This window comes from Bombus pyrosoma, linkage group LG6 (genome assembly GCF_014825855.1).
Source record: "Bombus pyrosoma isolate SC7728 linkage group LG6, ASM1482585v1, whole genome shotgun sequence".
Lineage (NCBI taxonomy): Eukaryota > Metazoa > Arthropoda > Insecta > Hymenoptera > Apidae > Bombus > Bombus pyrosoma.
Window position 1 is genome coordinate 8,261,679 of NC_057775.1, and position 11,261 is coordinate 8,272,939.

Genomic DNA, 11,261 nt, shown 5'->3' on the forward strand with positions numbered 1-11,261 from the left:
GCTAACGTTTAAATAATTGGATGCAACTGAATTCAGAAGTTGAAACTTATTTTATTTGTTGTCAGTTGAATATGATTAGTTTCTGGATCGTTTTGTGTAACTTGAAAAAATGAAAAGTACTAGTCAGAAGCTAATTTTCATTTCTATTAAGAAAATTTGTCTATTAATTTCTAAATATTAATCTCTAGTATGATAGAAAGTATGTGGGTAGATGTCCAAGTATGTACATATAAATGGACAAAATGCGATCATACTTCGAATAAATGCTTAATTGCTATAGAAGATCAAACATATTTTCGTTTGAATTATTTGTCCTTTTACTAAACATACCACACAGGAATAAATTTTTTAGAAGCAGTTTTCAAAGGGACCTTTGTACATCTTCTTCATAGAAAAACATCTTCCGGAACAAAACTCAAAGATTACAGAAACTGTAACGAAGAATAGTTCTATAATTAATATTTCAAAAGAAATATCGTATGCTTATGCTAAGAGAAGCAAATCGAGACGTGTTGTTTCGCAACTTTCTTTATTAACGCCATTGCAGCTTCATCAGAGCCAGGTACAGTTCCGAGCTCGACACCGAAAGCGAGCTCACACACAATAATGCGCAGCCCTTATACATTGTATACATCCTGAATTTCACTGTTTGTCGCTTATAACACAGAAATTTACAAAAATTCTCATAAGCCCGAGTATTATGGCGACTTTTTCCAAGTCTCAAATGCATGTAGGTGTTGTACTACACTGTGGTTCGGGTCGCTATACATTAGCTAAGATACGCAACTTTTAAACCATCTCTCGCTTGAAATCGTACAAAGAATACAATAAAATCGTTCCTCGTCTTTGGTAATGTTATAGGGAGGGAGTAATATTGACGAAAAATAAAGTTACAACGACCGATGAGAGATTAAATATATGATTTCATTTGTGTGTTTATCTGTGTGTGTATAGATTTACCAGAATCGCATTTGTTTCGTTTATGGACAAAAACTTAAATTACATGCTACGTAAAACACTATACAAATATCTCACAATAGTTTATGTACACATAAATTCATTAAAACGCTCTTCAGAGACCGTCTTGTAAGATAGAAGAAAAATAGGCGCGATCGAACGCGGTGATATTAAAGAAGAGTTAGTAGCAGAACATAAAAAATATATTATATTCCATGTATACGTATATATATATATTTTTTTTAAGCGAATCAAATCACTTAAGTTTGGAAAATAATATACTCTCTAACGGAAAGAATGTACAATAATATATTATGCCTAGGACTATTTGAATCGGTTGCACCTCTCATCCCTGCAAATGAACATTGTACAATGGTTGTTATCTAACTTCCATATAGTAATCCTGATTTTTATTGCAGCTAAGTAGCAAATGTCACGGCAGCTTTGAAAACCATTATTCCATATCTTTATCCATTATCACATTTATTGGCGGAAACGTAATGCTATATACCTCCAACGTTCCTCAATCAACACTGATTCCAAGCATTCTTAAAACTTCTTATATGTATACGCAAGTACCTAGTCCTTAGATACGTGCCTCGTTCAACGACGCACAAAGAAGACATGCATAATCAAGAGAAAAGAAGTTCCGTTACAAATTACATTATCAATACGTAACATCGAATTAGTATTCCGATAAAATATTTTTAAAGGACGTTTTTAAAGTTTAAAGCTAAGGATTATAAGCATTGCGTTAAGATATTCTACTTATCTCTCAATTTTAAAAAATTCCCCAATGAATACCCCATATCTAAAAAGTTAATCTTTTGTCAATGTTGCTTAACACGATATCCTAAAGGAAAGAAAATTTTCTGTTTAGAAATTATCATCCGTAATGAAATATTGTAAATGATTCTTAATGCTCTCAGAAATTGTACAATATCTCCTTTTCTTTCGCTGTTATGCGTATTCGTTTGCGTACTTCGCTACAATCGTTATATAAGTATAATTAAATAGATGCGGCATTCGGGTGACCAAATGATAGGTCTAATTTATCGATTCCACGACAACATATCACGAGAACCGTTTAAACGCCTTGATTTATCTATAGAAATTCAAGCTGAACCATACACCAGGATCAACATACTTCCAAAATTTCTAGGCTAGCCATTCATTGGCACTGGTAAAGGACATTGCACTTGCCATACAATTAGATGACTTTGTTCTCCATGTTCTTCAGCATTTGCAGCAACAGCACTGTTAGATCGTTCCATAGTATCTTCTGTGTCTTCTCCATCACCTGAACAAAATAATTCGCAATTACTTGATAAGTGATTAAACAAAAATACACAGTAAAAGTAAATAAAAAGTGCGATTATCAGTTGTCTTTTGTACAATACGATGCATGTCAGCTGGAAATGCCCAACCCCCAGAGAATGAAAGAAGCAGGACAATTGTATGGTGTACAATTGCTTGAGAAACGGAGGTGCAGACACAGCTTTTCTATTAATGAAAATTATTGTAAGAATAGTTTGTGCTATACAAAAGCTAATGACTTTTCATTGACTGCTCTTATTTTTCAATCCAGAGCAACAATTATAATGAGAACACTTGTACATAAACACCTATACATCTTAATGCCGATATTTTCATAAAGAAATGAGAATAATTATTTCAATATCAGGTTAGAAATGTATCTAACTACTAGCGAATTTGTTAGTTTAGAATTTCATTACACCGTGCACAAAACATACTCTCAATAGTTAGTATAAGTTTCGTTGGTAAATAACACAAACGATATATCCACTCAATCAAACAGTTATGTAAATCGAATAAAGATCCATCAACCGCTTTTCATTTTTCTCTGGGGGCATACCTGACCAACTGCCATACAATCAGATGAGTCGCCACGTCACTCTCGTCTTCCGCCTCATCTGCTGCAAGTGTTATAATTGTATAAAACAACATCTTGATTATGTTTTTATATACCCAATGAATTTAATTTTTCGTGCTTACAAGGGCATTAATCGAATAATGTGTTAAGAACACAATATTAAAATTATAAATATTACTTACCAACTCTGAAATCTATATAGCCTTCACCACCTGAAAGAACAAGCATTGCCGGTTGAGAACCATCTGACACTGCACTTTGACCGCCATGACCTACAATATAAATTCGATAATGTAATGTATTAATTTATTTCTAAAAATTAATAGTAACCAATCAATTATAAATGGACATACCAGGCACTGCAACGAACATTTTTACTGCATCTCTATGTCCATGAAAGCTAAGTTGAGCATGAGCCATACTGCAATAAGGTATGTAACTACCGGGCGTAACACCACGATCCGAGGCAAAAATTCTGATACCAACGCCCGGTGCATCACCTTTAGCATTTCCTACTTGAACTCTGGATACTGCCATTGATCCACCAGCACCTGTTTTACATACAACTTTTATTCATAAACATTTTATTAACATAAACATTAACATTTAGTTTATTATTAACTTCTACAACAATATAATTAATTTTTTGAACTTACTTTCAGATAAAGGAACGGAGATTATTACTCCGTTTCCTGTGCCGATCCACAGCCTGTTGGAGGAAATGAGTAATGCAGTAATTCTTACAAATGAGAAGCCAAGTTTCCCGGTTCCAAGCATTTTGCTAACATAAGGTTCAATATCAACATCCTGAAGATGTTGATAAGTGTGAGCATGATAGAGTCTTAGTGTTGAATCTAATCTAATGCTGACCCACACTCCTTCACCCAGCCAAGCTAATTGTCTCACTTGCGACTCTCGCCGTGGATGAGCATCCACAGTGCACTAAAAATTTAAATTATAAAAATGTCCTTAATATGTTAACACAGTTTACTACATATTAAAATTTTGAAAATATAGATAAGTATAACGTATATACCTCAACAGTCATTAAAACTGGATCTATTACATGAATTTTATTTCTATATCCGCACCATACCGTTTTACCACTAACGGCGGTCATACACCTAATTGAGTGTTGTGGACTACCCAAAGTAATCACATGGTACTGAGACAGATCCCATTGCCCGTCTGGACCTCTTCGAAATAATGTAACGGTTCCGTCGGCAAGAGCAACAAGAACTCGTCCTTGTACATGTCTAAAAGGAAATATATAGATCACATACGTATTGTAAATTAAAATACAACAATGATTTAATGTGTAGTAAAAGTTACATACACGATAGCCAGTGCGGCATCCTTCAATTTGACTGAATGCAAACAAACTGACCATTTAGCGACAGCTGAATGAACAAACACCGTACCATTCTGAGCTCCAAGCCACATTGTCGGTTGTATTGAAGACATTTTTTCTATAGGTGCATCTTCCTCAACTTTATTTTCTTTCTCCTCAGTTTCATCTTCTTTTTCATCCAGTTGTGAGTTTGATGTCTCTAAATTAGCTTTCACAAAGTATACCTTCCCTAAATTTATCGTTTCGCTATCTACATTTTCCGAACTTTGTGATTCAGTAGTAATACTTTGATTAACATCATCCGATTTTTTAACATTTTCATTATTTTGTTCTTCTGATACATTTTCAGATTCATTTTTGTTTTTTTCCATCGAGGCTTGAGTTTCCTGTTTATTTTTTTCAGTGTCCTGTTCAGTATTTGAAGTCGTATTTACTTCGTGATTATCGTTCTCATTCACTCCATTAGCAGTTCGAACTGGATCTTCGTTCATAGCTTGAGTGTAATCACTCTCTTTGGCTCCAGGTACACTTGCAATGCAAAGTAAATGTCCTTGACAAACGCTAAATACTTCCAAAATATCCGCTGGATTGTTAGCATCTATCACAGTAACTTTTGACATCTTCTGAGTTGATGTACAGATCCACACCAATGAGCTAAGATGTTGTTCTAATTGTTCTGCCTCGACCCTTTGATTTTCATTCTCTTGAAGCTCTTTATCCAAATGTTCAACAGCATCTTCCACTTCATTTTTTGTATTCGTATTTACTTCTTGAGCTTCAGCAGCATAAAACACACTTCCTCCAACCATACAACCGCCATCTCGTGTTTTACCACCACTTAGGTTTACACCAGCACCACACCATATCTAAATGATGAATGACAAAATAGAATATGGCGCTAACTGTGTGTTTAGATCTGATTACATAAAAACAATTACACATATTTTATATATTAATAACAGATAAATGCACCTTCATGCCAGGTTCAGATTCCTGTAAAGGTCTGCAATAGACTGGAACAGGAACGGGTTGTCTAACTGGAGCACTTGGTTTTCCAGGTAAACTCCAACCATAAGCATGTAATCGCCCATCCTCTTTCCTAACATGTGCACGGACTTGACGATATTGCTCTCTTCGTTCATTTGCACGTCTTGCTACGAGTTTCTCAGAAGATCTGTAAGAATGTATCAAAAGAAGATTAATTATTCGATTATTTTTGTAGTACACATGATCAAGACAGAATTTTGAATTATAAAGTTAGTAGATTTACTGAATGCTGTTATTTGTTCAACCATATATTCCTACGAAGACTCTCTTGATCACAGAACACTTTCTTGAATTCGAATGAAGCTTTAATCCAATCGTTCTTTCCATCATCTTGTGTAACAATGTTCAGGTTCGTTATTTATACAATAAGATTTATATATATATATATATATATCCACGTGTAGAAGCGAAATGTTAGACATAGAGCAGAACAGATTTACCTGCTGGCCAATAAGCACCCCACCGAAAACCAGAATAACCAGGTATCTCTTGACAACGCCATGAAGGACAGGCAAGGACGAAACCCGAACGAAAAATCAAAGCGCAGAGCAAGAGTGAAATAAAAGCCAAGTTTATAACATAGTCAAAACTTCATTTATTTGTTGATCAATAATGATCATATATTATCTTTCTTTTAAAAATGTACAAACTTTTATTTACAAAACTATTGCTTTTCCAGCACGACTTTGCAAAGATAACAGACAATTTACTTTGTTAAATAAGTCATTACTATTCTGAAATAGTAAATGGTAGATTGATTTATATAATAGGTATATGTAAGCAATTTTCCGTTTCAGTACAGACGATTATTTATAACTTCATTAATATTACGAGAAATAGATAGATGTATTAATGAGAATAAGATTATCAAAAGGGATCTGTGTGCCACGGACCATAATCCTCAGTCCTTCAATACTTTATACTGCGCATAGAATGTACACCCACAATTTTTTTTCATAAAAAATGGCAGGTAAGAGGGAAATAATAATGACAATTTGTTAAAAACCATCACATTTGCAAATTGCTCAGGCAACAAATTATTTAGAAATGACTCACATTTCTTAAGAATGATCAAGAGTAATTGAGAGTCGTGACAAAAGATTATGGATCCCAACTGACCAAAGAGGACTCTAATCTGGAAAGATGATATCGATTCAAAAAAAAAAAAAGTTATGTCAAGATATCGAAATTCTACCCCACCAAGAGAAAAAATCTCTTGTTGTTGCAATAGCTTTGGTAAAAATATTAAAATAAACTTTACATATAAAGTTTGTATAGTGATTGTGTATATCTCTCTGTAAAAATTTTCGTTGTAAAAACAATCACAGTTATTAAAATTGTAGTTAGAAGAGGGCGTGATGGTAAAAGAAACAAATCTCTATACGAAAGATAGAGAATAATTTGTCAAACTTCAGTGTCAAATTGTTATAATATCTAAGTGCGTGTATAGAATTTGATTGATTTCTCACATGGTGTCTCCCTGGTCGAAAAACTCATGGCGACCTTTCAACGTACGTCTACGCATGGTATCCAGAGGCGGTGCTGGGACAACTTGATTGGTTGGTGCACTATACCTCATATGAGGTAATGTGTGTGGTCCACGAACTAAGGCTCCTCGATCCGCAGGTCCTGTGAAGAGACTACTAAAACTACAAACAAGACAAAAGAAAGTAATAAATTGTTATCGCATTCGATATTTCAGTTTCTTTCTATGTGAAATGATACTAACAACTTCCATACAGATACTTTTCCACTTGATATACTAGAAGGATCAGTCTTTGTTGCTCTTATCATCTCTGTCCATCTAACTGCTTCTTGAAGTTCCATGAAACGTTCCTTATATTGATTTCTCTCCATAAGCACCCTAGCCATCTCGACTCTGGTAAACCTCTTCCTTTGTGCTAATGATACATCTTCTTCATCGTCGCTCTTGGCTGCTTTTGCTGCTGCCTCTGCCTCTTCCTTAACTTTTTTCAATTCTTCTTCAAGAGTAGCGACCTTCTGCCGTAAACGTTCTCTAGTTTGTTGCAAGCCCCGAACTTCTTCACGTAATATTTCTTGTTCACTAAGAAACATATTTACTTATGTATATATTGGATATTTACAAAATAACACTTATTTATTGTATCACCGCAAAAACGACATTTTACCTTGTGAGTTCATCTACTTTCACGATTAAATCGTCTTTTACAATGTTAAGCGCATTTCTGAAAAATAAATGTGATATATAAAATGTTATAATAAATATACTACAATATTATTATAAAATATATAAGAGTACTCACTTTGTAGCTAGCAATTCATTGTTTTCCATAATAAGGTTCTCCACTTCTTTTCCCATCCCTAATAAAATATTATTTTTCATAATTAATACAACAAAACATAAATGCTTTTATTGCTAGCAATACATATATTAATATATCTTACCAAAGAAGTTGTCATTGACTGCATACGAGGTTATTTATATCATGCGATTATTAGTCAAAATATGACCACAGCCAGCAGAAGTAAGGAGGTAAGCAATGAAATATAAAATCACATTAGTACATACTTTTCCATATAACTCAAACAGAGAACTTGTAACTTCTAAAGGAAGGACAGTGGTAGAAAATAGTCAATTTTGAATAACGAATAATATTAACAAATATTTTACAACACCAATAAAGTTAACTATTTTTTACTACTATCCTTTTTATATAATTGTTACTATTTATGTGATATAGATAATATTGTAAAATTTTTATTTCATTAATATTTTATAATTATAATTTTAATATTAACCCTCAGAGTTCCAGAAAATTAAGTGTAAGACCTAATTGTTAACTTAAGAATTTGCCATGCAATATTGATTTTATTTGGATATTCATTTTATTAACATTAGTATATAGGAAAGTTGAGCATGCTTGATTAATATAAAACGAATATTGTACTATTCGATTCGTCAATGACTATATTCATCGCAATGTACGTTTCATCTTAGTTTTGCATGAGAGAATGAATTTGAGAACTCAAAGGATTAACAAATAAGTAATGATATTTGTATAAACGTTTGGTTATTTTATGAAACATACCCGACGAGGCATATTCCCCAGGATGTACCCAACTACCTAAGATTTTAAGGACAAGGACAATATTAGTTATAAAACTCTCAAATTATATCAAACATTAAACTGTTTAACAACAGTTACCAGTAATATCTGCTCCTTCATCCATTTCACCTAATGCATCAGCATCTTGAAAACTGAGTTCCTGGTACAATGTGTTACCACTTCGTTGCTCTCTTTCTGTTCTGCTTCTTCCACCAGAAGTAGCTAACTTTTCTACAGTCGGTGATGTCGGTGTAACCAAAGGTGGAGGTATTTCAGTTTCTGGACTCTCATCTATAAATTGAAAAATAAAAGTAGGAACATAATATTACAGAACCAAATTTTCGCAAAAGAAAAACAACATACGTCTAGAAATTGCAGTTGTTTTGTTTGCTTGTACTGGTTTATCTGTTAATTGACTTTTATCAGATGTTTCAATAGCAGCTTCGCTGCTACTGTCCAACATTTCAGTTCTTAAATTAGCAACAACATTTGGTGGACTTTCTTGGTCAACATCTTCTGCATTTATGCTAGCTTCTAAGCTCTGAAAACCATAACTCAATGGTCCAGAACTTCGAGACATGTGACTTAAACCAAGAGATGGTAAACGAGATGGACCACGGCCACTAGATGAATTTTCTAATCTCTCTGTACTTCCAACTAACATCTTTGTCCTTTCCATATAATCTACATGCGTTTTAAATAGTTCCGTATATCTCTCATGTAGTCGGGTATATTCACGCTTCAATTCAGCTTCTTTTTCTTCAAGACGAACAACTAAAAAATGATGAAAATGATATTCCATGTCTGCCTTAACAATTTTATTATAAGGATTATAGTATATTACAGAACACACTCTAGATTTTACTAGAAACATACGATATGTTCAATTTAAATGTATGTATGTTATTATTTTCGTAATTATTAAAAAATTTTTCGTATCTTTAATACTTAGAGAAATAATAGTATATATACATTTAAACCAGATATACTATATACAGCATAAAAGTAAATCATTCGCCATATGTTAAATATCCCATAACAATAAATAAAGCACTTAATAATAAAACAAACTTTTAGAAGTATACATGCAAATACTTGAAGTCCCACAGATATATGTTTATACTATTAATCAATTAAATAAAAATAAAACAAAAACTTTCTACTCTACTGTAGAGGGATGTTCTGTGAAGGGATGAACTGAGAGAGCCATTAACAATTGTACCGTGATCATGTGAATTCTTTGTTTTCAATTCCAGCATTCTTACAATTGATTCCAAACTATCAATTTTTGATAAAAGTTCTTTTCTTTCATCTTCTGCTACATCTTCAAGCTCCAGCAATTTCTAATCAAAAAGTCATGAAGGTTACTTTTTCTCAAAGAATGTTGTATATAATTCTAAGTGAAACATCAAGATTAGAAAGCATTACAAAAATTTGAATTATACCTGATCAGATGTTTTTCTTAATTGTTTTTCCCTTTCATATTGTGTAACAAGTTGTTCATTGTCTTCCCTTAATAACTCTAATTCAACTTCACGCTCTTGGTTTTCAGTATAAGATATGTCTAGACATTCTAGGACATTGACTAGGAGAGGCATTAGGTCCTTGACCACATCTTCGTCATAACGTGCTATCATTTTTTCAAATTCTTGATAAATACTACCAGCCAGAGATTGCACTTTCTCTGACATGACCACATGACTATCCTCATGGGTCCCATATACAGTTTCTTGATCCATCTCTATTTGACTCATTTTTTATACCTAAAATACAAAAATTTCAAATAAATATTATTAAGTCGTTTGACTTTCTTATACCATAATTTAAATTTTTTGTTTGAATCCTATTTCATATTTTTAATTTTTCATTAATGTATCACAGTAATGTCCTAAAGTAGTTTTTAGGCATTCTGCCAAGTAAGGTGCATATATTACAAAATAGGAATGACAAGTCAAAAACAGTATTGCACAACTACAGAAGAAAGTAAATTTTCATTATTGCGCATTTAAACAAGGGGCAATTTATATAAGGGAATTAATATAAACATGTAGAAACGATCGTTACACTCAACTCTTAATAGTCAGTACTTTGACTTTACTTCGTATGGTAATCGAGAGAATTTTTTAAAAAAGCTTCAAATAGCAAGACATGGTTAAAAAACATGAATCGCATATTCTTTACGCGGTTTAATATTAATCGTTACTTTATGTCGTACTAATTGCCAAATACGGCTAAAGAATTCTTGACGAATGTTTGTAAGAAATCCAAATGTCAGACGCATAACTGCACATAACCTTTCACGATACACAATTCAAGATCGAATACACTTTTAAAACGAGAAGATTAAATCAGGTCATCGCGAATTCACATTACAGAGCTGGTGAATCCCGTCGTACATGATCATTTGCATTATCACTATTTTTAAGTATTGGAAGGTTCCCCAGAGGGACAACGAGGTGGAAGGTGGAACGTCTTGCCTTGAAGTGGCCCGTTCCGTGTTGTGATCTGTGACGTTTCGCAACCACTAAACTCTTGCTTCTCCTTTTTTTCCCCCGTTGTTTTTCTCACTTAATTGAACACTTGTGTAAAACGTTGTACCCGATCATATGAAACGCACCAAGGCGGCGCGGACTAGAGGGAACATTTTTCGTGCATTACGTTGTTCAATTTGACATTAGCCAATTTCATTAGTTTCTGTCAACTCTGTTGACGATCGTCTTTATACGCAAATTTTCGCCATTTTTTTTTTCTACTCAGTACCGACCACGTACCGACCACGCACCGACCAATACTACAAACGTATGGTCGTCCCCTGACGTGTTCACAAATAAACCTATGAAATCACAAGAGATGGAAACATTTTTCCGTTTCCATCATGCCCGTTAGATGGCCGAGTCTTCATTCTGTTTCGACAGAATTCTAA

General features: G+C 33.5%; 1 protein-coding gene across 11 annotated transcripts; it reads right to left on the bottom strand.

Moving 5' to 3' along the window:
- Nucleotides 1–512: 512 nt before the first annotated feature.
- Nucleotides 513–11,196, bottom strand: LOC122568665 (JNK-interacting protein 3). 11 transcript variants are annotated; one of them, XM_043728666.1, is made up of 20 exons: nt 10,410–10,809; nt 9,784–10,101; nt 9,561–9,681; nt 8,702–9,112; nt 8,438–8,629; nt 8,321–8,356; nt 7,677–7,694; nt 7,535–7,592; nt 7,400–7,456; nt 6,979–7,314; nt 6,719–6,898; nt 5,690–5,737; nt 5,175–5,376; nt 4,188–5,068; nt 3,888–4,107; nt 3,508–3,793; nt 3,205–3,417; nt 3,034–3,123; nt 2,834–2,894; nt 2,127–2,257 (listed from the first exon to the last, which is right to left on the bottom strand). In XM_043728666.1, exons 2-20 carry the CDS (start codon nt 10,090–10,092, stop codon nt 2,254–2,256), a joined length of 3,723 nt encoding a protein of 1,240 aa, XP_043584601.1. In that variant the 5' UTR covers nt 10,093–10,101; nt 10,410–10,809; the 3' UTR covers nt 2,127–2,253. The 11 variants fall into 11 exon arrangements, with proteins under 11 accessions (XP_043584594.1, XP_043584591.1, XP_043584593.1 ...); XM_043728659.1 differs by lacking the exon at nt 2,834–2,894 and having other exon boundaries at nt 513–2,257; nt 10,735–11,196; XM_043728656.1 differs by lacking the exons at nt 2,834–2,894; nt 10,410–10,809 and adding an exon at nt 10,816–11,195 and having other exon boundaries at nt 513–2,257.
- Nucleotides 11,197–11,261: the final 65 nt, after the last annotated feature.

What these genes read in the sequence shown, in the direction of transcription:
- LOC122568665 (XM_043728659.1), bottom strand. Translation starts at nt 10,092, where the DNA reads ATGAGTCAAATAGAGATGGATCAAGAAACTGTATATGGGACCCATGAG. An exon ending in AATCTGAACCTGGCATGAAG is followed by an intron (nt 5,069 to 5,174) that starts GTGCATTTATCT and finishes TTCATCATTTAG; the next exon opens with ATATGGTGTGGTGCTGGTGT. An exon ending in CAGTTTTAATGACTGTTGAG is followed by an intron (nt 3,794 to 3,887) that starts GTATATACGTTA and finishes TTAAATTTTTAG; the next exon opens with TGCACTGTGGATGCTCATCC.